General features: G+C 45.2%; 2 protein-coding genes across 2 annotated transcripts; both read left to right on the plus strand.

Annotated features, from left to right (window-relative positions):
- The first annotated feature begins 4,477 nt into the window (after positions 1 to 4,477).
- On the plus strand, positions 4,478 to 6,153 carry LOC149340143 (kunitz-type serine protease inhibitor-like). The gene is made up of 2 exons (XM_089551059.1): positions 4,478 to 4,535; positions 5,882 to 6,153. Exons 1-2 carry the CDS (start codon positions 4,478 to 4,480, stop codon positions 6,151 to 6,153), a joined length of 330 nt encoding a protein of 109 aa, XP_089407185.1.
- Positions 6,154 to 15,563: 9,410 nt separating this feature from the next.
- On the plus strand, positions 15,564 to 23,677 carry LOC149340144 (8.6 kDa transglutaminase substrate-like). The gene is made up of 4 exons (XM_089550670.1): positions 15,564 to 15,700; positions 18,856 to 18,913; positions 21,863 to 21,986; positions 23,508 to 23,677. The coding sequence occupies exons 2-4, from the start codon at positions 18,864 to 18,866 to the stop codon at positions 23,634 to 23,636; spliced, it is 303 nt and encodes a 100-aa protein (XP_089406796.1). The 5' UTR covers positions 15,564 to 15,700; positions 18,856 to 18,863; the 3' UTR covers positions 23,637 to 23,677.
- Positions 23,678 to 27,570: the final 3,893 nt, after the last annotated feature.

The following is a 27,570-nucleotide window of genomic DNA, read 5'->3' on the forward strand; positions in this document are numbered from 1 at the left end:
TTTTTCGCCGCATGTGGTCGGTCGTAATGTGATGTGTGTGTTTCTTGGCGCTCAAAGCAGTGCTCGATACTGGTCCTCTTGGTTTCCAGCCGTAATCTGCGTATGTTAACAATTTTTATTACGCGCTGGTTAGTGCTTGCTTCCCAACTAACTAACTAACTAACTAACTAACTAACTAACTAACTAACTAACTAACTAACTAACTAACTAACTAACTAACTAACTAACTAACTAACTAACTAACTAACTAACTAACTAACTAACTAACTAACTAACTAACTAACTAACTAACTAACTAACTAACTAACTAACTAACTAACTAACTAACTAACTAACTAACTAACTAACTAACTAACTAACTAACTAACTAACTAACTAACTAACTAACTAACTAACTAACTAACTAACTAACTAACTAACTAACTAACTAACTAAATCGAAGGAATAAATAAATAAGCTTAATTGTTCAATTATAAACTATCCACATAACTGACCAAATCCTTTCGTTATTAGCTCAGGACATATACATTTAACACATCTCCCTCTCCAACTACTTCCCTTCTTCCCCGGTTCTCGACTACTTACGTGCTTGGCGCCTTACCTTCTTTAAGCGTCTGACACTGTATTGTCACGTTGCGGAGGAGACGATAAAAAAAAAAAAACTGCTGTCGTAAAGCGTACGTGAAAGTATGAAATGCAATGCAAAGGGTGCCACATTGTCGGACGGCTCATAGATGATGGGGTAGCCACACAGTGGTATCGACCAGAACCTCTGGCTGCTGCAGGTGGCGCCACCTTCACCGGCTTCGGTTTTTCTAGCAAGGCAGCATGCTTGGTCATCCTGTCTGTTTTCGAGGCGAGGCCGTGCAGTCATCTGCTTCTCAGAATTCCAGCAAGAGAAAGCGCTTTGGGAGTGCCTCACTGGTGCCATGCACGCACGCACGCACCCAAAAATGATAAAAACTGGTGACATATATATGCACGTATCGTATTTAGAAAACGGTCACGTTTTCCTTCCAGTGGTTCTACTTTCTTTATATGTTGGTGAGCGGTACGTAAATATTTTTGAATACACAACTTGGAACTTGGACATGTCCTAAAACGAAGCGAGGCGTATATCATCGCAATTTTTTAATCACGTGCATCACTTGGAAATAAAAACAACAGATATTTGTTGAAGATGAGTTATACGACTACGAATGTTAGGAGGGAGAGGTCGCTGAACCGACCATAGCAACACAACTGGCTGCAAATTAATGTGAACAGTTATTTTTATAAACATTACGGAGCAAGATGATCTTTATCTTCGCGATTATCTACTGAATAGTTGTATTCTTAGGCTTTGTTATGAAAGCTTGCTAGAGGTGAAAGCTGTATACCCTTCGAACAACTTAGACTGCTATCTTGTCTCAACGCCGTGACATCATCCATTGAAAATGGCAGTGGCTTCATTACACAAAATCTGATATAGTTCTTCTGTCACCCACACAATTTTAATGACTATTCGCATTAGTAACATACCTGGCTCGAGAATTTCTCAAGACCAAATTATATTTTTCATCGTTGAAAAACAGTTCTCAAGGGTCGAAGAGCTGGATTTAACGCTAAATGTCTCTCGTTTTATATCGGATAAAGAAAAAAAAACTTATTTTAAAGACTGGATTTTGCACATTTGAAGCCACTAGAAGTCAATAGAAGTGGTTTCAAAACATCTTTCTTTGCATATTTGTTTACTTCGGTTGACCTGCAGAATGACAATAAAGCGATCGCATTTACTCATGATAACTGATTCTTACCATAACGTATCGTTATAGTCGAGGATTTCACGCCGCATTACGAATTTCAAATAGTTTCAAGTAGCTAGTATCTCTAACAATCATCTTGAAGCCTAATTTGAGTGCTTGTGGCACATGATCAATAAAGCAGAGAGGGAAAGCAGGTCGGTTTTCACCAAAATAATCCCAAAAACGTTGATCAGCGACGTGACCTTTCACCTTCCCTCCTATTTTCAATGTCTTGAAGCAGCTAGCTGTGCAACTTTTAAAAATCTACAAGAGAAACCACACCTCTGAGCGCAAGCATCTCAGTCGTGCTCGCTTCTCTTTAAATCCACGTTTCACGACCAACTTAGTGACATCGATATCCTCAAGGCTATAGTGTCTTTGTCCGGTCTAGTCCTCAGTGGTAGCTCAGTAGCTGCGAAGTTAAGCAGCTGAGAAGACGTTATAGGGTAAGTTTAATGCTCGGGGCAACTGAATTTCGATGCAGGCAAAAAGATAACACGACTTTGATTGAGCTTTAAGGGCGTGTTGTAGAGCCCAAGGAGAGAACGCCAGTCAATAACTTTCCACTGTGACGTCAAACTTGAGGCACATTCGATGCCAACGTGAACTTGGTTCTGGACACATTACGCATTCGTTGCACAAATAACTCCTACTTGTATTTGCAATACAAGCGCGTCACGGACACGCCTGACCATCTATGTTAGTGATCAATATGCCTACCTCATCATTCTCAAGGAAATCGGCTTTTTATTTGTTGCTGTCTGTTAGGGGGCGCCTGTTATCGATACACTGTGCACCTCGTGTTGCTCATGCCACCACCGCTACCATGACCACCACGACCGTGCCAATAGCAGCCAGGCTACGTCTGCTGCTGGACAGAGGCTTCCCTCATTCATCTCCCATTAGGCCTGCCCAGCGCCAGCCTCGACTGCGCTATCTCAGCTAATTTTGAAGAGCGACTCTTCGCGGTGTCTGGACGTTTTCCTTCGTTTAGAATTCATTGCGAAATCCTAACAGATTATATCTACGAGTGCATGTTTTGTCCCAGCCCGTGTCTTTGCTTTTATTTCCGTCAGGATATCTTGTACTCTGTTCTTTAATTCATGGCTCTCTCATGCTGCCTTGAAAAATACTCGTACACTGAGTTCTTGTTTGCATGTTTTCTTTTTTGGAAGGGTAAAAAATCAATGATAATTTTATTAGTATAGTCAGGATCTGCGCTAGCTACATGGCTTGGCAAAGGTACTCCCTGACTATTTCCAGTTAATGTTCGTTATCTACAGTACACCTAAAGTAAAGGTCACCGTGAGATTTCACTTCGCCGAACTTTATAGAGTGAGCTGGTACATTTCTTTTTTCTTCCGCACAATTTTCTTGGAAGCTCTTTCGATATGCTAATGAACGTGCCCTTTAACTTTCTGGTCTGTGTTCGGCTAGAGCGTTTTTCATTGCACTTCGCGAATTTCGCAATTATTGGACGTTCACTTTGCGGGTGAGTGTTTCGAAAGAGACGCGCGTTTTTTATTCCAAGGTTGGCTAGTTCCGACAAGAGGGAAATAGAAAGAGCAAAAGCTTTTTACTGAAACGTATCGTGGCGTGCGTTCGCATACAATTTACTTTATGGAAGCGGTGGAGGCTGGAGAGGTGGAATATCCCATTGATATAAACAGGACAAAAATAATTCCAGTAGAAATTACACCACTGCTAACCTATCTTCGTTTCCAGTAAATATTACATTTCTCTTTTCGTTTGCCAGTTGCTATCATAAAATGATTAATGTTTTTTTGATTTCCCAACCGTAACCCTCTGCACAATAGAAGAATGTCGCATGAACGGCACCAACATAACGGCACTAAACACGACTACAAGAAACAGTCACGATGTATGGGTCTCTGGTGGAGAACTTATGGTAACAAGGCAAGGTAGGCTTCCATCTTTGCTTCTAAGAAAAAAAAAAAGGAGAGACAGGAAAACCCAAACGACCTTCATTCCCAATTGGTACAAGCTCCATTCAGCTGGAGGCACTAATTATCCCAGCGTTTGCCCCCGCGCATTTAGCCGCGAAAGAGGGCTAATGCGGGATGACGGTGTCACGCCTGTACACGACGGTGGTTCATATTGGAGGATCCAGCCAAAATGAGCCAAACGATGCCACGTATAAGCCGAACACAATACAAATGAACGAACGAACGCACGGTCAACACGACTGCAATTAGCTCCGGGCACCGGCAGGCAAAACCGTTTTCGTCTTCTTGCGTTTTCGCAATTCGTCTGGCCAACTGGTAACGCTATCTGGCGCTTCGCCCCCTGCGGCAAACAATACCTCTATTCATGCGGAACGGCTGTGCAGGGGGAGATCGAGGGGCAGCCGGTGATCTCCAAGCACACGTCTTTTGTCGACCGCCTTTTGTCGAAATGAAAAGCGTGCGTCACAACTAGTCAATGCAGACTCCCGAGAAAAGGTTACTAACCTCCCGTAGGCCTTTTGCGATCTGGGTTGAAGGAGGGGTAAACATAAAGTAACTGACTGGGTGACCCCCCCCCGCTTCCCCCCTCCCGGAGGGGCGGGGATCAAGCCCCTTCGTTTCGTGTCTCGGCTGCACCATGCGAAGCGGGTGCAGTCGAACGTGAAGAAGATCCCTTCGGCACTCTGAAGGAGACAAGCGCCACAGACTGCGCGCATCGTTGCCAACATGACAGCACTCTGGCCAGGCTGGATTGTGGGACTGCTGATATCGTTTGTCGCCTCAGGTGAGTGAAACCTGCGCCAATTCGAGCGCTTTTTTCCATGCAATGCATTTGGTTATTTTGAAGGAAACGGTGTCGCCCCAAAAAGTATTTTCTGTACTCGTCGTAGGAGCAAACAAGTTGAGCAATAGTATTTTCTCGTAATACGGGAGATTGATAGCTACAAGGCATGGATATATTGAACAGATGCTGTGAAACTTGTGTTGGGAATCCATTAAAAGAATGTTCCGTGGTATTTGTTGTCACAAGAGCACCGATGGAAAGTGAACAGGGATGGCAGCTTCTTTCTGGGGCTGTGAAGACAAGCTTTTCAAGACAACTTATCTATTCAGTCGTGTTTGAGAAGCCTTGTACGGCAATAAAGTATGTCCGTCAACTAAATCTTATATTGCTCCCATGATAATGCCTTTACAATTCGCACATCAGAAAAAGATTACAAGCCTTTAATCTAATGACAGTAATTCTGTTATGTTATCATTTTCGAAGTGGTATAAACACATTAATTCTTAATGTCGTCAACGGGCCTGGGTGACCCGCACTTGGCCGCATCTGACCCCTCGCGGCTATCTGTGCATGACCTGTTGGCGGCTGGCGGAAACAGTACACGTCAGCGGCATATACAGGGTGTTTCACCTAAGACTTCATACAATTATTAGAAGCAGACTTTTTGAGTTGGACGGCCGCTTTTTCGGTGTAGAATTATCAGCGGTGTAGTACATCGGAATACGGCTAAGATGTGCTAACTAGCAGGCTGATTAACTAATAGAGAATAGAAACTTTTAACTCGTACCGTCAGGCTCCTTAATTTTTGACAGGCATGCAGCCCACCATAACAATTATTCATATCAGTTTTTAGAATTTAGAAAAAGCGGTTACCCTCGGCGCTGTGGCCCAACACATTTTGGCTGCATCGCGCCAAAATACATGCGCTTTCGAGAAGCTTGCAGACTAAGTAGCTTTTCCAGTGCACTAACTAGTAATTTCGAAACAGCCAAAATTTGTTGGGTCACAGCGCTGAGGGTAACCGCGTTTTCGGAATTCTATAACCTGGTATTGGTATTACTTACGGTGGGCTACACACCTCTCAGTAATTAAGGAGCCTAACAGTATAGTCGAAATGTTAACTATTCATTCTTAGTTAACCAGCCTGCCTGTTAGCACGCCGTATTACGATGTACTACACCGCTGACAGTGCTATGCCGAAAAAAGCGCTCTTCTAACTGAAGAAGCCTATTTTTAAAAATTACGCAAGTTCTTAGGTGAAACACCCTGTGCGTGGAGGGACAAACACGTTAACGCTGCGATAAAACTATATATTGTTTACTTATGACGCGCGGATTATACTGCAGCCGAAGCCGCGCCGGCCTCCTCGGAGTGGCGCCTGCGCGCAGAGACTGAGCTGGGAACCAGGGACCCGGACTCCTGCGCGCTGGAGCCCGAACGCGGGCTGTGCTACGCGGCCTTCACACTCTACTACTTCGACGCGGCCACGGGCACGTGCGAGGAATTCCTGTACGGCGGCTGCGGCGGCAACGCCAACCGATTCGGCTCGCTGGCCGAGTGCCTCGCCACGTGCTCTTCCAGCGCCGCCAAGACAACGAGCGCCGCACGCGGCGGTTAGGAGAAGTAACTCCTCCGAGCGCCGCCGCCCCGCATGCAAATGGCGGAAGCATCGCCGTCTGACGCGTCATCAAGATCGCGGGCAACGACAAAGCGCCGCTGCGTAGACCGTAAACCATCGAGCAGAACGAGCGTCGCACGACGCCCCTTTTATTACCTCGAATTTTTTTACGCGAGTAATAGACGACGACAACCACTATCCCGGTTTGGGCATAGCGTAGTTTTGTAGGAGTGCTTAAACGAGACTACTAACGAACGTGGCTGTACAGGGGATCCGCCATACTCGTAGACAAACATGGTTGTTGGACCTGAAATAGAATGACGGCCTGAATCGCTTCAAGCACGGAGTTGCGCTGGCCGCGAAAACAAGTCCCAGGTAGACGAAATAAACACGCTGAAAATTCTCGGCACGCCTGCTGTCTCACTCACATTCCAGGAGCCACGTTTCAGAAAATTTTTTCCTGATTCGTTCTACCAATGGTACAAGGAGAAAACATTGTACCTGTGCAATTATATTTTCAACTTGTGACGTCATGGTTGATAGTTAAACAAGCAGCATCATTCGCCGGCTTGGTAACGAAGGCGGCTGGCCGAAAAAATGAATTGCATGCAAAACCATTGCAATATACAGCTCCTGATCTCTTCCCGGTGGGATCGACTGTGGCAACGAGTATAACACTGTAGACCGCAAAACATCTTCAAGTGTATCAAGAAGGACAAATAGAGGAAGCAATGACTTCAAAGGGCAAAGTGGCATCTAGAGGGTGGAGCCTCTCTGTGATCAAGGTAAGGTAAATGCAGCGCAAAGGAGGAAACAAAGGAGGTAGAGACCAGACAAAGGCGAAAGTTGTCTACAGAAGCATATGTGCTTCCTTCGTCACGTTTTTATTTGCGCTGCATTCACTAATGAAGCATGCTAGGGCTCTAAAACTAAAACGACTAAGACAATAAACACATCCCCGCAATGTGTTAAAACTGGCAAACTTAAGGCAATCTGGAGTTAGTCGAAGAAGCAAGTGAGGATGTTACTTCCATGAAAACTACTGTTACAGTAACACTTGCGCTGGTGCTCTCACTGCATTTGGAAACGCGCCATTATTCTACCTGCCATTTACAATTTTGGAGGCCTAGAGTAGTTTTTGTTAAGTGGTCTCTTGAAGCCATTGCACCATATAATGAGTCAACTATTCAACGTATGCGAGGGATGCCAGCAATGAGTTGGAAACTATTTTTATGCGCACACAACTCTGTGTGTAGTGAGTACGGCCCAGGGCATTTATCCTCAAACGCCAACCGAAAGCGATAAGTACGGCTTGCCCTGGCCCGTCTAGACAAACGAGCTAAGCTGCTCATTCACTTTTTCACTTTCAAAACTACTCTTACCCTGTTGAGATACTGCCGGTTAGTACACTTATCAGGCACGCTACTAAACCGGAGCGAAATGCATTATCGCACTGTGTTCGTTGTGCACGTAGTTTGTCGGAGCTCGTAAATACTTTTACGTCTGCGACGCCTGATGAATATTTAATGGAATTTAGAATATCCTCGCTTCCTTTTTCTTTGCTTGTCGATGCACGGATTTGTGAACAGCGACCACCAGACCCTACGCCGCCGGTGAAAGCGTAGTTTAATAAAACTGTGGCATAATTCAGGTTTTGATGCGGGCGCTAGATTCGGAACCAATGGTTTTCTGCCCCTCTTTGACTAGTAGAGCAAGTAAAAGCATTGTAAATTTTGTTTTGTTCTTATAAGCAGACAAAATCTGCTACGTTCAGAGAATGTCAAATCGAAGGCAGTCCAAAAAAAAAAAAAAGAACACGCTGTGCTTTATTTTGTGTTTAATACTGTGTCCGGCATTCTGTAACTGTATCCCATGATTATCCCTCTTAGAATGTTATTTCGGTTTGGTTTGGTTTGTTGGGGTTTAACGTCCCAAAGCGACTGAGGCTATGAGAGACGCCGTAGTGAAGGGCTCCGGAAATTTCGACCACCTGGGGTTCTTTAACGTGCACTGACATCGCACAGTAGACGGGCCTCTAGAATTTCGCCTTCAAGAAATTCAGCCACCGCGGCCGGGATCGAACCCGCGTCTTTCGGGTCAGCAGCCGAAATGTTATTTCAGTTGTGTGAACCTTCTTTGTGATTTTTTGTTGTGACGTACCTAAAAAAAACGAAAACAAACATGTACCCATTCCTGCAACAGCCTCGAAAGAGGCTAGCAGTATGTTCCAAATAAATAAAATAAATAAAAATAGCCGTCAGTTATCTGAATCCAAAGAACAACGTGCTGAATCATTACTTATCGAAAAAAAAAAAATAAGCACGCTTACTTTTCGCGTTGCATCCAACTGCTTATGCCAACACTTGCACATTGAAAACAAACAAAAAAAAAACGGCATAAAATTAACGAGATGAAGAAAACAGCTCCAGAGTCTGTGGTGCCCCAGCGCAACTTCGTAGAGTCTTCTTCTCAAGGACGTCGTGTTTCCATCATTTTGCGGCGCCATGCGGACATTGCACGGTGAATAACGAATGGATAGTTGAGGCGTGATTCGCATAAATGGAGCTGAAGCACGTTCAAACTCAATACTAGTTTGGGCGCGCGACATGGAAGCGCCGAGCGATGCGAAGTGGTCGGGAGCGTGTCTCGCATTTTAGTGCGGCGGCACGGGATTGTCAATAGGGGCCAGAAACATCGGCGCATAGGCTGCTCTTCGAATGACCGTGCGCATTCGCGATGTCCATCGTGCACAGACGCGGGAGGATCACCGATGATCACCGTTCCATGAGGATGAAGGCGATGCGCGCTCTGGGACACCAGATTGCTCGTGTTTGCAGAATAAATAGGCCCATTCGAGGACTGCGCATCTGAGTGCGGGACAGTAAATAAGCCGTAATGGGCAATCTCTCCATGCGCTTACATTTTTTTTTTCATACTATTTCTTTTTACACCACTCACTACGATACCCGTTGCGGTGGATGAGTGGTAATGGCATTTCTGCTGCAGTGCATGAGGCCGTGTGTTCAAAGATTAGCGTTCGAAAACTTACGAGTAGTTTGCATTTGAATACAGATCCCAGAAGTCCAGGCGCACGGTAAAAAGGACTCTCACATGAACCCCACAAATGCGGGTCGAATCGGCATGCCGGCTGATATACTCGTGCCGGCTCATGCAAGCGGTACGTAGCCGTCGGGTTCAGCCAGCCCTGCTGTATGCGATGTTATTTGACTAAGCCCCAATCTGATAATTAAATATGAACGCTGTCGAGTGGAGCATTAGGTGAACGGGAGGGCACAGCAAAAGTAGGAACCTGCTATTGTACAGGTGCCGTTGTGCAGCGCTGACCCCCTCCTTGACCCCCTCGTACCCATTTAGAAGTTCGCTCCTTCACTATCACGCGCTGTGGTCGAGTTGCGGTGGCCTTTTAAAGCGAGAGCATTAAGGGACGCGTTCTGCAGAAAATCCGACGTCGTCGCCGTCTTCGTCGGCATCGTGAGCGAACTATCTCCGGAGAAGCAACCTAGGTCACGTGACCTTGTGGCGTCATCACAACCTGCCTACCAGATTGTGAGCGAACTGACCACAGTGGCAGGTGACAGTTAAATTAATGATTGGTCGCGAGAGGTTGCTCGGAAAGAGCAATCTTGTTTGCACAATAGCCCCACCGGCGGCAGCACCTGCGATCGCAGAGCAGTGGCGCATCTCTTAACCGCTCAACCACTGCTCCAGAAATTGTATGAGGACTCCCAGGGATCTATGAAAGTCGAGAATGACCAATTCCGCGTATACGGGCATTCATCGTATACGTATATATATACGCGCGTCATCACAACTTGCCCACCGGATAGTGAGCAAACTGCCCACCGTGGCAGGTGTTAGTTAAAGTAATGGTTGGTCGTTTGGGAAGAACAGCCTGGGCCGCACAGGGCCCACCGCTGGGATCACCTGCCAACGCAGGGCAGTGGCGCATAGCTTAACCGCTGCACCACCGCGCCAGAAAGGGTATGAAGACTCCCAGGGTTCTATGAATGTAAAGTAGTGAATGACCTTCTGCATACATGGGAATGAACCTATTATGGTATTGCTTCATACCATTAAGGCGGAGCTTAAGCTTCTTCTAATTTTTTTTTAATACTCTTTCGGATATTTCGTCGAAATATCCAGCGACTTCCAGCGCTCCAGAGACTTCCAGTGACCTCCAGCGACTGCTGTTAACCTGGATTCTTGCCCCCCGCCCCAACCCCCCTTTTTTTTTCCAGCCATCATGGGCAAGGTGGCCGTCTTTGCTGCAGCTTTGGGTGATGTCTCACCCTGCCTTTTTTCACCATGTCGGAACTCAATTGCGCTGCCTGTGATCGCGAGAGGCTTTTACAGATGCCGCTGGCTCTCCGAGTCTCGATTCCCCAGAGTAGATTAGCAGGCATCTCATATGTTCTCCGGCTAATCTGTCCAGCCTTCAATCTGTTATATCTTATTTAAGAAGCTTGACGGACAAAAGGAGCACAGATAATATTCATATAAGATAATAGGTTAATAAAACGGGACAATCAGCAAGAAAACAGCCCTAAATAGAAGAGAACGTGGAAAGGCAGAACTAAGCTGTCAGTCGTCGCAAGAAACACATGGACGGTGTGATTCAAATTAGACAGATAAAAAAAATGATACAAAACATGAAATGGTTGGCTAGTTGAGTTCCGGTACCTTACATTCTCTACTGCTAACTTCTTTTTTTTTTTTCAAGACAGTAGCGTGTCTTGTTTTTATTTTTAATGTTGGAATGCATTTAACGGCTACATTTTCACATCTGTTTGTCCGCCCGTCCGTCTGTCCACACCGCGTTAAAACGCGAGAGTATTAAACACAGGTGGTGATGGTTTGAGTGGGATTCGAACCAAAGCCTTTCAGATGCCAGTAGGGGCAGCGGCAACGCGGCAGGCTCAGCGGTTTCCATCATAGGTTCTTCTTCGCCGTCGTCTTCTTTCGCGACCGATACGCAGCACACTCTAAACGGAAACCAGTAAAAAAAACAAGAAAGTAAGCTGTCCTCTACCACACTCCCTTTTAAGGACAGATTACTCCTGTTTTACTCCCATATAGGCGTACTCTTGTTTAGAGCGTTACCTGGCCAGTGGAGTGAACTACACGAGTTCACTCCACTTTGTAGCTTCGAAACTTAAAATTGGCTATTTGCAGTTATGCTATACTTTTTATTACTGTTGTTTAGTTTTCAATGTTTTTTATTTCTGAACTGCACCCTTTATTTGATTTATGTTTTGTTGCCATATGAGGAGATCGGAGGCTTGGCTGACTCCTTCACTTAGTCGTCGCCTTTATGCGTTCTGTGATAAGCAGAAGCTGCATAATGTTGGCTGTCAAAACGAAGCAGATCTAGCTTCGTTATGAAGATTCTTTTAGTATCCGAGAGTATAAGCTCGTCAAAAAGTTCATCCAAGGTAGAAGGATATATGTGCTGGGTGCCTCAGAAAAAATACCGCTGGTCAAAAATTTTTTAGCCACTCTATAGACTGTCTATAGACTTCGGTCTATAAAGACTACAGATTCTCTGGTTTGGCTTGGTTTATTGGGGTTTAACGTCCCAAAGAAACTCAGGCTATGGGGGACGCCGTAGTGAAGGGCTCCGGAAATTTCGATCACCTGGGATTCTTTAACGTGCACTGACATCGCACAGCACACGGGCCTCTAGAATTTCGCCTCTATCGAAATTCAGCCGCCGTGGCTCTGTAGACAAATCCTAGCGAACAGTCTATAGGCGATACAAATGCTGTAGATTCTCTACAGACAATCTATGGATTTATGGCCATGCACTTTTAGTATACGTTTGTCTATAGACAGTCTATAGACTGAATGGACAAAAAGAAATATTTATAGGAAGGCAATAGGGTCTATAAGAAGTCTATAGACTATCTATAGACCACTATTATAAGGGGTAGAAAACATGCAGTGTGTTTCAATCCGTTCGAGCTGCTTACTGTTTAGCAACGACCACGAACCGGAAACTATCGTATGATCAACATTCGAGTTAACGCACGCAAAGGTGAATTCACTCGAATTCAGCTTCTGAAGAAGAAAGTTTAATGTGCAACGAGCTCTGCGAATGATAATCAGGAGATGAATAACACACGAATATTTAAGGGCGACACATCATAGCTTTTATGCCATTAGGTTATATTAGGGACGCGGCAGTTGTCTTGCGGCATTGAGATAACGACCAGTCTAACATGGGCAGATCACATAACGAAATTATGCGCTAGAGCGTCCAGGCCACTTGGATTCATCCGCAGATCGCCTGCCATGTCTCCTACAGCCATCAGAGAACTAGCATATGAAACAAATATTCGCAGCAAACTAGAATACGCCTCAACAATATGGAACCCGCACCAAGCCTACCTGATTGACTCACTCGAGGCCATCCAGAACCGGGCAGCACGTTTCATCACCTCGCAGTACAAACCTCGGCTCAGTGTTACTGTCATGAAATCATCTCTCGATCTCAAACCATTAGCGCTTCGGCGAAAAATTTCAATCCTCTGCCTGTTCCACAAACTGTACTTTAATTTTCCAGCACTTCGAGAAAACCTTCTGCGCACTCCGGTAAGATCATCTCGCCGCTTATATTATAATTCATTGAGCATACAGCGCTTGCACGGCTCCACCAATGCATTCAAAAAATCTTTTCTTCCTTGCGCGATCGAATGTTGGATTAACTTGCCCGAAAATAATGTCGTTGAAACTAATCCTTCCAACTTTAGACAGCTACTCATCGACCATTTCCGAGAAAAATAAAACTTTCCCTGTATCAGCGGCGATGTGCTACAAAACGCTCACTTTATTGAACACATTTTATTACTGTGTTGTGTATTTCTGTATGTTTTTTTTCACATTGTTTTTGATTGACTATATTAATGAATTTCCTATTTTGCGTGTTTTTTACGTTGTCTTTGATTGACTTTATAATTTGTTTACTGTTTTGCTTTGTCTAGTTTTCTTTCTGGTTTTTATTCTTTTTTCTCTCTCCTTTTTTTTTGCCTTTTCTTATGTATGACCGTCGGACACTTGTATCCCCCCCCCCCTTATGTAATGTCCCCATGGGACCCTTAAGGCTTAATAAATGATGATGATGATGGTATGCATAATACGCGTGACAGACACATAATTCACTCGCAAATGGGCATAATATCTTTATTTTGCTTTTCTGACCTTTCCCGCCGTTTGTGTCCTGAAAACCATTCATTTATGGCGGATCATACCTTAACCATAGAGCTGAAAAAAAAAAAAAGATTTCTTAAGCAGCGCAGCCATAAGTTCGAGGGTACAGAATAGTAGCACCGAGTGGCTTGGAAAAGCTCCAGCTGGCTGCTAAGCTGCCTAACGTCTTATTGTAATTTCTCCCATTTGCATCGAGGTGGGTGTACGCATCGCAAAGTAGCGCAAGAGTCCCTGAATCATTCATTATCAATTTGAAAAAATAACAAGAAATATAGATTGTAAAGAGGTCCGGATTCCATAGAGCTCACCGTCTTCAGCTTGAAGCATGCGTTCTCCGAGAAGACTTGGAGACTTACTTTTATGCCGCTGTAAGAAGTAGCAGACATGGAAAGAAGATTACTATATGTGTGCCGATCGATAATGATTGCTAGAAAACCTGCCTGCTTTACAATGATGAATTCAGTTAGGCTCCTTTTTATACCTGCTGGGAATCATTGGGTAAAAAGGAGTTATTTACTATTTGTTTGTTCAACTTATCAGCACCGAAAACATGCACTGATCTTGCATTCACGGGCTGTCTGGCCCGGAACAGACTGGCTGACAGAAATTAGAAGATTCGACCATGCTCGCTGAATATCGTGCACCACGTTTGCATGTCTACCGTGTATGCCTAAAACCAATGTGCCAGCTGACTGCGTCGGATGGGCAGTTTTGTGTATGTGTACCAGATGAGAACATCTATTTTTTTAATTTGCATTTTAGTAGCTCTGTGTGTCGGTATATATGGTTTAACATCCCGAAGCTACCATAATGGATGGCTGCGGAATAATTTAGACTCCCTGGGGTTCGTTAATGTCCGCTGAAATCTCACAGCACATGGGAGTTCTTGCATGTAGCCGTCATCGAAATGCGGCCGCCGCGGCTTTGATTCGATTCCGCGACTTTGAGATCACCACCAAAACATCGCAGCGAGTCATAGCCCTATAATGCCTTTGATTGCCAAATGGAGAATTGAAGAATTATGGACGGTCGAGAATTGAGGGTGATATAAGTGCGGTTCCAAACCGGCGATCGGTGGCTTTTAATGCGGTTAACTTTCAGACTAGAGGAGAGAGCCGAGCGAGAAAGGAGAATCTGCTTTGAAGCAAAATATGTTCCTTTGGCAGTATACCATGAAACGTCTGAATCATAATAAGAAAGATCGTATGTGTGCTGGCTCTGAGAGAATACTGCGCACGTCGCTTGTTTCGGCCTTTTGGAATATACGACCAAGAACTTTCTTTTTTAATTTTTAGTGCTTCAGCCATCAAAACCAGCTTAACCTCTCACCCAACGCTTGCGAAGTTACGGAGCGGGGACATCGCTTAAATGTAATTATACCTAAAATTACAAATGTATCTACATTTTATAATTATAAAAATTTCATTTCTAATTTTAGTAACAATCGGTATGCGACAAGAACTTCATGTTACTGTACTACGGGCGCCGTCGATTTGGTGGGATTCCGCTAAGTTATGCTGAACTTCACTGATATCTGCTTGACTGTGGATTATATCATTGAAAAGCGGCTCACAAAGGACGGGTGAAATGTTCATTAGTATTGGGAGCAATAATAAGCACCTCCGTTCGTGCGATTAGCAGCTGCAGTCAAAGACAACGCTCACCATTGTGAGAAGCTTTTTTAGCCTTTGTCTGCTCTTTTCAATGTAGCGGGTAGATGACACCAAAACAAAGGCTACCGGGCGGCCGTTCGGTTGAATGCCGAGGTCGACATGTGAGTGTCAGTGCACCTGCTTCTTATCAAGGATACCTCGGCCCTCTCGGGCCTAAGCAAAGACAGCTCACCCTGACTGTTGCTGCCGAGCTTCCCTTTTAAAACAAAACTGAACGAGCGAACCGAGACAAGAACCTGTTCGGAAACGTCTCAACAGCAGTACGTCGCTGCAGTGCGAAATGAAAAAGAAACCAAGGTCGAAACACTGCGGTCAGAAACTGCAAAAAACGCAGAGCTAAGAGCACATCGCCGCCCCACTGCATCGACAGAAACGAAGAGGAGTGCGGGAAAGTGAAGCGAGTGCGGAAAGTGCGTAGCAGAGACTCGAGGAAGACGCGTCAACCGTGTGTTTACGACGTACATCAAGGATGGGGTACGGTTCAGGTTTGGCCGGAATGAGGCGAGGGCATTGCGCAGAACTGGCGTGGGCACGTGCCATCTGGACTTTGTTTGGCTTTCGTCCGCGGGGCTATAAGACGCCCGCGGGTCTGGCGTTTGTTGCACACAAGCGAAAGCCGAAAGGGACTTCACACGGACTTCGCTGAGGTGAGGTTGCTTCTCGCGGCAATGCGTCTGGAGATGCCAGTCGGCACTCAGCTGCAGTAGGCAATGCGGCAGACGCAAGTGCAGGAGATGAGAGAGTTGTTTGGCACGATAGGGTATGCTTCCGTTGTGTCTTGGTCTTTGTTTAAATTATTTTTTTTTGCATCAAAGAGGAAAACCGAGGCATTAAAATTGCTGCAAAGCCAGAAAACCATGTCCCCATGCGTCGTACTTGTTAGGTTGCGTGGCTATATTTAATGACCGGAATGCTTCTTTCGCCATAAGCGGTAGTTCACCGGAAGGAAAACTGGTTTTTGAGGAAAGGAAACTTTCTCCCAAGTATTAATTTCCTCCCCCCCCCCCCCCCCCCCCTCAGTAATTGTCTCACATCTCGATGGGCACCCTAACCCCGCCGTAAGGGAAGAGAGGAAAGTGGGAGTGAAAAAAGAACACCGAAAGGTGAAGGAGATTTATTCCAACGCTACGTCTGCTGCTGCAGTTACTTTCAAGTTATTCCCCGCCGCGGTGGCTCAGTGGTTACGGCGCTCGGCTGCTGGCCCGAAAGACGCGGGTTCGATCCCGGCCGCGGCGGCTGAATTTCGATGGAGGCATAATCCTAGAGACCCATGTGCTGTGCGATGTCAGTGCACGTTAAAGAACCCCAGGTGGTCGAAATTTCCGGAGCCCTTCACTACGGCGTCCCTCATAGCCCGAGTTGCTTTGGGACGTTAAACCCCAATAAGCCAATAAACCAAACCAACTTTCAAGTTATTGTCGGCCCACTGCATACTTATGCAGTCTGTTGACCAGCCTCAGCCCAGAACGTTCGTTGGCTCACCTCGCATTCCTTCAAGTGATCGTGTTTTATGCTGAGAACAAACTAAGTTGAATACCTATGCGAGTCCCATTTACGATGTTTGTATTATTGGACATTTTTTTTTGGCTGCTTTATTTTCCAAAGGCATTCTTAAAATAACCATCGTTAGACTGCGTATATCGTGGCCCTTTGTACATGTGGTGCATTTTTTGTTGTTGGACTGGAAGGAATTAGGAACAGTAAGAATGCAACTGACTTGTACACGTTAACGCAAGTTAAAAACACACTGAAACAGCCGCTATCAATCCATCTTTTACTACCCGACACTTATGAACTTGCGAGCTTAGGTGCCCTGTGCTGACATATTCGCTATTTTCTATCAGCATTGTTTGAAGCAGCTTTTGAAACAACATGATCTATTGTTTTACAAAATGTTTCATCATGCTGCTCTAAAACTATGAATGCAGCATCTAAGACAAGTCTGGGCACGAAACCGGCCATTTGTTTCGCGAAGTGTTTTGCTTTGAAGAGTTTTGGTATTACGATTTAAAAGCGGAAAGAAGGGCTAGTAAGAATATTTTCTTGGACTAATTTGAGGAGAACGAATGCCTAGCAAACACTGAAGTTTACCGAATTGTGTGTGAAAACGTCAGCCCTGAGAACCATGTGCTCGCAGGGGTTTGTCATGGCTTGGGTCTATCGATTCGCTTCAATGACGGTGAAAAAGAGAGTCATCTTCCTGTAGATTTTGATGCCGCTGGTTGGACATACCTTAAACTTGTTTTGGCGAAGTGTCCGTGCTGCTAGGAGGAACGCAACGGCGCTTTAGCATGGTAGATGTAGACCGCGTGTTGTGCAAGATGCTAATGCAGAAATAGAAGAGTGCCTAGCCTTGGCCTAGTTGCCGAGACAGAGTTAAAACAACTTTTCTAAATTTCGCGGACGGCAAAAAAGAGAGAAAGAATCGAGGGCAGCAACAAAGGCCCCTTGTACTTCAAGCGTGTCATGCTGCCTTTTTTTTTTTTGCTATCATTTTTGTTCTGTCGCTCGTAAAGTTAGCGGAGTTGTTTATGCATCTCCGCAGCAGTTCTTCAGTTCAAACATCTACTTTGTGTAAAAAGCCCATAGAGTGTTTACCATCTCCTGGAAGTGATGTGGCAGTCATATATGACGCGTCCTTTGAGTCTTACACCAAACTAATATGCGGAGATTTTTTACAGACGCCTACAAAGTTAATGTACCTTCAATGTCCCCAGCCTGCTGCGCAGACAGAACGGATGCCTGAGAAAACGGGAATCCGGGTTAACTTTGCAAATACCGAGCTTGTGCCGCCAACGCATCGGAAGCCACTTTGACTATAATCAAACAACCTCGTTGCTTTAGCCTTTGAATGTCCAGCTTCGTTTCTACTTCATTTTTAATTATTTTCAGCGTCATTATTAATTATTATTTTGGCATGCGATAGCTGCATCACAAGTATTTTAAGGCTAACTTTCTTTCTGGTGGACACAACGAAGTTTTGCTTTCTTCCAGTTTCTTCGATATATCAACAGCAGCAAAAAAGAAGTGCGTACAAGTTACAACACATTTGGCAGACTGATGCAACAACCCCATAAAGCATTGACTGATCCGGTTTTAATCGGACCCTGAGCTACGTGCTTTCGTTATCTGATAAGATATCATAGCTGCTTCTGCAGATTCTTTCCTCAAACCTGTCCGTCCTCAAATGTATATTGCTAACGCAAATAAAGCACATACTTATTAGCGAGAAGTACACTTTGAACCATTTGTGAAAAGCGCAAATTTACGTTAAGCTATTCGGTTTGGTTTGGTTTGGTTTATGGGGTTTAACGTCCCAAAGCGACTAAGGCTATGAGAGACGCCGTAGTGGAGGGCTCCGGAAATTTCGACCACCTGGGGTTCTTTAACGTGCACTGACATCGCACAGTACACGGGCCTCCAGAATATCTCCTCCAAAGAAATTCTAGCCGCCGCGGCCGGGATCGAACCCGCGTCTTTCGGGTCAGCAGCCGAGCACCATAACCACTGAGCCACCGCGGCGGCACGTTAAGCTATTCGTTGGACGGATACGCTTGCAAGGTAGGCGGGGTAGCCACCTGTGACACACAAAATCCGATTCAGCTGGAAATATTTACGCGGGGTTCACAACCCATTGCGACAGTTGGCGCCCCCGCGAATATCCTTGGCGAGGGCGATGTATTCAGAGCACATCCGCAGAGCGGCTGTCGTCAGCGGTGCTGCACTCGTTGTGCACAGCCGCCGCTAGTGTTACGCGATGGCGCACTAACGGCTCCTTCTTTTCTCGGTCTGTCGCTCGCAGGAATCACAATGAGGACCGCTCTTCTCTTTGTCTTGGTTGTCCTGGCGGCATCCGCGTGGTAAGTTCTTGTGCCACGCTGATGGTCGCTGCGCCGGCACTTTTCCATACACCAGATGCTTGGGCGACACGGCGGCGTTTCTCAACATCCTCTCCCGCCAGTTCCACGAAAGAGCGCAGCCTTACAGAAGCTGGAGGCGACGTCAGCTAATCTGGAGCCAAAGTTACAAAGCCGTGCGGTTTTTTAAAAAAAGCAGACTGGCGGCGGTAGTCACTGTAGCCATTACGTACGCTGTTTTGACCAACAAGTGCACGAATCGAGGCCTATCGCATAGCATCGCCTTCTGTGGATAGGTTTTTAAAATGGCTGCCTACTAGCTGAAGTCGTGTTGAACTCCCATGATGCTGCATGGTGGTTCCAGAGACGCGCAACGGCACAGTATTGACTTCATAATGCAAAGCTAGCGGAAAAAATTGGTGCAAACGCGATGCAAGGGAGAAATAAAAGGGTTCTCAATGGATGTTATTGAGCCCTTCACGTTAACTTTTCAAGGATTTTTTTGGAGATCAGTTTTGAACTGGTACAGTGTTCGGAACAAACAAACCTTAATCTTAGCGCAAGAGACAGGCTTAACTTAGTCTGGATTTTTCACGGTAACCTCTTTCTCCGACGATTTCCTTGCTACTGGGGGCTCGACTATTTGGAGAATTGTCAGCAAGAGATCAGCTCCGCAGGTACATAAAATGTGTAAAAATAACTGAAACACAGGCACTGTTGAGAGTGAAATAAGAAGTTTCAGTAGCTATTCCGCCATTATTTCAGGAAGAAGTAAGTTGGAACCACCGTTTAACGAATTATTTCCAGATTTGCTCTTTCGCGTTTTTACCACTTCTGTGTTTTCGCGGTTGCAGTCAGCATGTCATTCGCTGGATCTAGTATCAAAGACGAACCGGATCAATGAAAAAAAAAGGCGTTAGAATAGAGCCAGAGAGCAGCTAAATCCATAAAACAATTCACAACAAAAAATACGGGCTATGCCATTGCAACTATACATATGAGAAATTTCAGCACTTCATGCACGTGGTCGAGGGCTTATGCGAGGCACTTTTTATCACACTTGTTAAAGTCAGGTATATTGCTTTAAAGCTCGTTAATAAGTCACACAGCTGGGAACCTCGCTCGTGTTCCTGAAACCTCTGTTCCGACCAAAGTCATTTTTCATGTTGCGAGCCAGAAACGAGCTTAGCACGCATAATGAAAACTACAAGAGATGCTTACTGAGCAGACGGTATCTGCATAGCATGCTTCTGGAACGCTGTTGTGCATTTAAAAAAAAGAAAATGAAAGATGATCCTAATCATGAACCTAAATAGGTCCACTTCAGGACAAAGGCTTCTCTCGCATATCCCTACAATTAACCCTGCCTGTGCCAGCTGCGACCACCTTATTCCCGCAGACTTCGTAAACTCATCGCCCAGTTCACTCTCTGCCGCCCGGCTAGATTTGCCCTCTTTTGAAATCAGCTCCACTACCCCAAAAGAACGACGGTTATCTGCCCTTCGCCTTACGTACGCTGCCGATGCCCATTTCGTCTTGGTTTCTTTAAGGAAATCATTAACTCGCGTTCGTTGCCTGACCGACTCTTAACGCCCTTACATTTTCCGTTCTTTACGTCGCCTTGCTGTCTTTTCGTACGAAAACAAACTTTGTGCGCTTAAAGCCATATTCTAGACAATTTGAAGCGTGTAAGCCGAAGAACGTCATGACAAACTGACCGGCGGGTTCAAATGACAAAGGACATACAGCAACGAAAACTTAAACACATGGACGACGGCTGCGGCGTAAATAGGCGAAAGAGGCTAGTTGGTGATACATACTAATTATTACTCTGGAGTACTTAATGTTTAGCGCTGAGGGCTTCGTAGCAATAAGGTTTTTTTATTTCTTGCTATCTGTGCCATGGGAAAGCAAGGCTTCGAGAGAAGAAACGACACGTTCATGGGAGGAAGTGATTCGAGCGATGAACGCGCGATGATTAAGGTTTTATCGCGATTTCTTGTGAACACTTTGTTAATTCGAAATAATAATTAAATATATTGTTCTAAACTAACACACAGTCAAGACAAACGAAATTGAGGCCTTTAAGTGAAGTCGGCCGCGCTCTTCTTGGTTCATTCATGGTTCGCTGCCACCGCTTGGGGGAGAGTCGCGTGTCAGTTTTGAAGCCTAGTCATGACAATAAAAGTGCTAAAGTCCTCTTTCTTCATTCGATAAAGAAGTGCGAGGCGCGCTTTATTAGCAGTGGCATGGTCTCAGCCCTCACATAGGGAAGACATTCATTTCAAAGAGTGAAGGAGGGGAGAGGACGGTTTCAAGAACCCTTGGTTCGCGCAGACTGGTCGCATGGTGTACAGATCCCTACTGAGCGCAGTTTTCACCATAACTTTTGCGCATTCTCGAACAGGTATGTTGCAGGTAACTATGAGAGGGTACGAACATCTGAAGTCACGATTCTTGAAAAATGACACAACAATACTTTTACGGATATCTTCTGCCAAACGATTAGTATAAGTTAATGAAACGCGATCTCGCACCTTCGCGGTTTCCGAACTCCAACACAGTAAGGGAGAAAGCGTCACAGTGTATGCTCCGAAGCTTAATAGTAGGTCAACGTCCTGCGCGGTTTTTTCTCTTATTGTCTGGAAGTTTCTCTGAGAAGCGCAAAGATACAGAAACATGCAACGAACCAACTAATCGAGCTTTAAAGTTTAAACGCTATAAATTGATGAAACAACTCGGCGCACCGCGACGCACTGTTTCGACAATGACAATAGTCAAGGGGTTTAAAAACCGTCATCCCATTCCTGGGCTACAGGGCACTATTTCGTTCTATACTCTGTTATGCCATGGACAGGTAAAAACAAATTATAGCATAGAGCCCATAATATTGCACCTGTCACAAGAATGACTACAGTGCCCTCTGATATGTCATTGCATTTCTTTTTCTAGCGTTTACGCGACGAGCCCCCCAAACTGCCAGAATGTGAAGTGTGCCGAGGCCAAATGTAACCCAGTTCAGTGCCCGTGCGGAACTTATAAGGACGCCTGCGGCTGCTGCGACATCTGCTTCAAGGTAAACATTGCTTGAATTGCCTAGAAACTGAAACATCGCGGTGGTGTAGTGGCTTCGGTGTTCGGCACCTGAGCCCAAGGTTTTGGGACTGCGCCCGGCCGCGGCGGCCAGTTTCGATGCATGCGGGATGAAAAATTTCTGTCTAATGTCAAGGCCAATTTAAGAAAGCCAGGTGATCACAATTTTTCTGGAGGCGTCCGCTACGGGATGCCCCGTAGCTCGCCCCGTCAGACAAGGCAGTGATAAAATTACTGTAATGCGATTACAGTCACATATCTCGGTAATTTTAATGTAATGAATTACCTTTAGACCTTAGTTTGAGAGGTGAAGTAATTAATCGCAGTCGAAATTACTTTTATTAAGAATGCACGACTGATATTTGTGTTGGCAAAGATTTGATCGCTCGTTAGCCGGGTCTAGCGTCTAGAAAGAAGGCGCAACGCGCGGAATGCCTTGCACGTTAAACCGTGCCAGTAATTTTTAAACGCCGGCTAAATTCTCTGCTTTTCATTAAAGGGCTTTTCTCTCTCTTTGCACGTGCACGTGTTGCACGTGCGGGCAAATGGCGATGTGTGCGCGGCCACCGCCTTCGAAATGGGAAAAGCGAAAGCTGTATAGCTGATTGCGCTTTTTACGAACACGGACGTACCGACCAGCAATTTTCAAATATTTAGTTGTTCCCAAGATTAACAAATTTTTTCCTCTCGCAGAAGTCGGGGATGCCCTGACATGCATCAGTAGAACGGCTTTTCAGCATGGGAAGGAGCAGTTTGTCTTCAAAGTAGGGCAAAAATTTCGGCACCGACTCTGAAGCTCAGGTGCTCTTGAAATGAAGTAAATTCAAAAACCTTACAATATTGTAAGAGCTGCGTCCAGTGTACGTTTTGTATGCGGCTAAAGTAAGAAGTAATTTATACTCAAATGCATTAGTTTATCAGCGTAAAGGCGATGTGATTACTTCTTTGACGAGTAATTGGTAGTGTAGTGAAATTTTATTTTGACATTGCTTTAAGTACTGTTTTTCAATTACTGTACAAAAGTAATTTTGCCATGTATGGCCCATGTGCATATTTGGGACCGTTAAGCCCCAGGTGCCGACAGATTTTAATTATTATTTGATTTCTTTATTCGCGCTATGGTAAACTATGATAAAATTTATGATAGAAGTAGGAAGGCTCACATATCACTGGCAACCCACAGAGCGCCCGATAAAATGATCCGACTACTTTCTTAGCTTCTGTCAAAGATGGCAGTAAAATAAACATAAGAAAAAAAGAAAGATAAAGAAAAAGATGACTCCCCATAGACGCCACATGACATTTTAGCTTGTATCGGAAGGATCCTTTAATCCAAAAGACACCTGACATAGCCACAATAATTTCCCTCAAAAGTGAACGCGGTTTGTATTGTACATTATTACTGTCAGTTGTGCTGCTGACAGCCATGATAAATTCCTCAGTCGGGAAACAGGAGCGTAAACAAAGACGAACACAACGCTTACAGTGTCACGCTTTGTTTCAGTGTCCCGGCGACGTTTGCACTCCTTTGTTCCAAGAGCATTGCTCCGACGGCCACACCTGCCTCTTGGACCAGCCAGGCAACCTCCACTTCGGAGGAAAGGGAAAGTGCAAGCCACTCCCTTCTGGCTGAGAACCGCCCTTCACAATAAAAAACAATTGTGCGTTCCTGAAGACATCCATTTGGGTTTTTTTTTTGAGTAGACCAAAGACGCTTCACCGCTCCTAGATGTTAACGGGCTCTCAATCAGCATTTATGAACAAATTTAACATCGTCTCTAAAATGTGGAAGCAAAGTGCGTGTTTGAATACTAGCTTTATGTACTTATTAGCAGTAGGGTATGCGAGGGATAAGCAACAAATAATTTGACGACACAATTACCTGACCAATGGCAGTACAATATACCTGAGTATTGATTCGCTGCAGACATGACTTGGTAACTAAAATCCATCGACTTTTTGGCATTTGAGCGAGATGATTGTCCTGTTCATAAATATATTTTTTCTCTAAAAAGTAGCTCTATTCAATGAACTGAGCTCATCTGACTTTTCGGAAGAAGTGACACGGACAGAAGATACGTTAACCTTAGGATGACTTGTCATTTTCTGCTTCGGAGGGAAGGGAAGGAAGGCTGCTATGGTTGCTCATACCGGACTTCATAAGGCTAAATATATGCACGTACAGTCTTCTTCAAAAGTGTGAAGCCCAAGAGGTTTCCGTGAGGGTCATGTTTTGTGAATTTTGTGCATCGCCAGCATTTGAGATCCCTTGACAGCGCGAGGATGTCTCGTTGTCACCTATTGAAACCTAGGACTTCCATGAATGCTACACAGCACGGCTTAGAAGCAGATTGTTTGGACTCTTTCCGTTTGAAAAATGCTGCACCTGCTCATATATACTTTGAAATTACAAAGGAGAACTCCCGAGACTTTGAACACAAACTGGCGCATGTTATTTTACTCTCTGCAACCTGCAACCAGAAAGGGAATCAAAACGTCTCTTTTTGCGAGGTTTTCGGCACAGCCGTTAAAAGACAAGGACTGAATAAGTAATTTTACGAGCACTACAATTCTGTGCATCTTGTGCTTTAAATGCTACGCAGAAAAGCTAAAAAGGATCAGCAACAACTTGCGAACTTGTCGCTCTCACTCAAACAAAAACTTCCTTGCAATCTGTTGTTGACATGATGCGTAAGTTTATAGGGTACAGGGAAGCAGGAGGCAAAACTCATTTATTAGTAATTACTTGCAAGGAGGAAAACAAAAAGGCGTTTGCTAAATACAGCGAGATTCTCAAGGATTCAAAAACGGGAAACAACTCTGGTTGTAGGCTTGAAATTGAATACTGCGGCGTACTGGGACGATTCAGAGAGAATATCTCGACATTGACTGAAAGCTTGCCAGCATCTACAAAATCCTCATCTTCCTTGTTGTTCCCGCCAGAAACTTTGTATAGACAGTGGATTGGTTGGCAGTCGACGCCTGCTTTGGAGAAAATTTAAAATCCACGACTTCGACGATGAAGGCTATTGTGCAGTGGTGAATGATAAAACCAGAAGGTCAAGTAAACAAGATGGAGCTATCTTCAATTTGCAACACTGTTTTGCAAAAAATAAAGCTGGAAGAAATTTTTTCACTTGACTATCGCCTGAGTTTCAACTTATAAAGCTACGCCCTTTCGCGCTTTATAGGGATCGTAATCTACATTAAGCATGCGCTGCTTCAAATATGAAGACGTACTTACAACAGCGTGTATGCGGTTGTACTTGGCGCATGATGGCCTTAATTGCCTATGTGCCCTTAAACCCAACACAACACAACACAACACAACACAACACAACACAACACAACACAACACAACACAACACAACACAACACAACACAACACAACACAACACAACACAACACAACACAACACAACACAACACAACACAACACAACACAACACAACACAACACAACACAACACAACACACAACACAACACAACGCGTGTATGCAGGTGGAAAGGGAGAACATTAATGCTGAAGACAGCGGCAAACTCGGGACAGAGAAAAGAAACAGCACACACAGCGCTGTGGGTGTTGTTTCTTTTCTCTGTCCCGTTTGTCGCGCTGTTTTCGACATTAATCATGAACCAACTGGCCCAACAATTCTTCCTTTTCAGAACATGAGGGCACCTTTTCCTGTGCACAGTCTCCTCGGAGCAATTAACGAAGCCTTGCGTTCTCATGTTGTTCGTAAGCATGTAGACGATGAACAGAAGGGATGCAATAAATGTGAGACAGCTATGTCACAACTCACTTCGTCTGATACTGTGCTATTCTTCTCATCCGCCCAACCGCCTACTTAAAGCGACATCGAGAGTATGGGGCTGTTAAAGTGCAAAAAGAATCGTAATGAAAAGGTATTTGAGTAAGATCATTATTATCCCTTTCCCCTTCCCTTCTAGACGTGAAAGAACCACATCGTCATACACGCAGCCGTAATAAGGCCCGCAATCATAGAGGAAAACATGCAGCGTTGTTTTCGCGCTTCAAATGCGCCGGTTAGTCTCGTGTGGTCAGACATGTTTCAAAACAAGCAGCGCCACTCATTTACACAAGCGCTTGTGGTCCAGGAAAAGCATCTTTTTTAGAAACAGAGGCTGGGGGCGCCCGATAAGGGCCTCGTCAGGGTCCTGCAAGCGCTCAGCTACAGCGTGGGAACATGCTGTGCTCATGCTCTTCCTGGATTGTTCGCATTGCAGAAAACACTCAGTGACGCTTAACGGTTCTCCTCTTTCGTTAGTCTGTAAACGTCCATTTAGCAGCGCATTAGGATATTTTTTTATGAGAGTACTACGTGGCGTGTAGTAAACACGTATCGCCGCCGACGCTTTCGCTTCCGCAGACGGATTGTGCCACACTCCTCCATCGGTAATCACGATAATCTAATCATCGGTAATCACGATAACCACCCTACCCACCTGCGCTCGCTATGCCGCTTACGCCGACACCACCAATAGGGGCGGATTTATGGATGGATGGATAGGGGGAGTCACTGCCCCCCCCCCCCCCCCTCCCCAAGTGAGAAATTTTAGTCAGGAAAACCATTCTGAATTACTTTTCGATGGAAAAGTACAAGAAATACATGGTCATCCCTCCTCCCCCCCCACCTCTCCCCCCATCCAGCTTCTTCCAAGAGTGACCCATAAATCTTCCCCTGATTGCACACACGCTGAACACGAAGAAAGGGCGCTTAACAATTGCTCAGTTTAAAATATACCACAAGGTGCGGCTTCCGGTTTAGGGCTGAACTACTCCAAGCGCTCGGCCACCGCGTAAAGCGGGCTGACCTTTGCCCGCAGTAAGCCTGAGGAATGGATGTTCCATGAGTTTCATCAACTGTCAGCCTCTCCCCATTGTGCGCACCTCTCCCCATTGTCAGCCTCTCCCCATTGTGCTTGTTACAAAGCGAGCGGCGGACTGCAACAAAGTCGGGCGTCCAGCAGCGATTTATTAAGTAAGCGGCTGAATCTCGGAGCGCGTGCAACAGATACTAAATGGGGAGCGAGGTTATTGATGAGGACGCCCTGCACGGCGAGACGGAACTAACAGCACTCTAACAATTCACAAGATGCTTAACCCAGCTGTGGCCTGGGAATTCCGGGTTCAAGTGCCAAGAATTATCATGGAGATCAGAGATCGGAACGTTAGCGTCATGAAGAGTACAGGCGGGTTGCTCTACGAGGTACTGCAGGAGCTAAAATTTACCGCTTTTTAACGCGCCAGGGTTAAGGACTTTGCGTCGCGGAAAAGCTGCGACAGCCGCGTTCGTTCTTCGTTCGTCCTGTCCACTCTAGAGTATTGATTCTGTTCATCCTTGAATGTGAAGCATGTGAAAGCCCACGCTCTTCCATCCATACTGCCACTAGACCAGTAGCTTCTGACAAAAATACATAGTCCGCTTCTGTTCTCATTAAATGATCTGCATTCAACTTGAATTTAGCTTCGATGAACTTGAACTATTCCTTCTCTAATTAGGCTTCCCATATGCACGAGACAAAAAATATAGTGAGGCATTCCTA

Source organism: Amblyomma mixtum, chromosome 6 (assembly GCF_055824585.1).
Source record: "Amblyomma mixtum isolate Tamu chromosome 6, ASM5582458v1, whole genome shotgun sequence".
Lineage (NCBI taxonomy): Eukaryota > Metazoa > Arthropoda > Arachnida > Ixodida > Ixodidae > Amblyomma > Amblyomma mixtum.

What these genes read in the sequence shown, in the direction of transcription:
- LOC149340143 (XM_089551059.1), top strand. Translation starts at nt 4,478, where the DNA reads ATGACAGCACTCTGGCCAGGCTGGATTGTGGGACTGCTGATATCGTTT. An exon ending in GATATCGTTTGTCGCCTCAG is followed by an intron (nt 4,536 to 5,881) that starts GTGAGTGAAACC and finishes ATTATACTGCAG; the next exon opens with CCGAAGCCGCGCCGGCCTCC.
- LOC149340144 (XM_089550670.1), top strand. Translation starts at nt 18,864, where the DNA reads ATGAGGACCGCTCTTCTCTTTGTCTTGGTTGTCCTGGCGGCATCCGCG. An exon ending in GTCCTGGCGGCATCCGCGTG is followed by an intron (nt 18,914 to 21,862) that starts GTAAGTTCTTGT and finishes TTCTTTTTCTAG; the next exon opens with CGTTTACGCGACGAGCCCCC. An exon ending in GCTGCGACATCTGCTTCAAG is followed by an intron (nt 21,987 to 23,507) that starts GTAAACATTGCT and finishes GCTTTGTTTCAG; the next exon opens with TGTCCCGGCGACGTTTGCAC.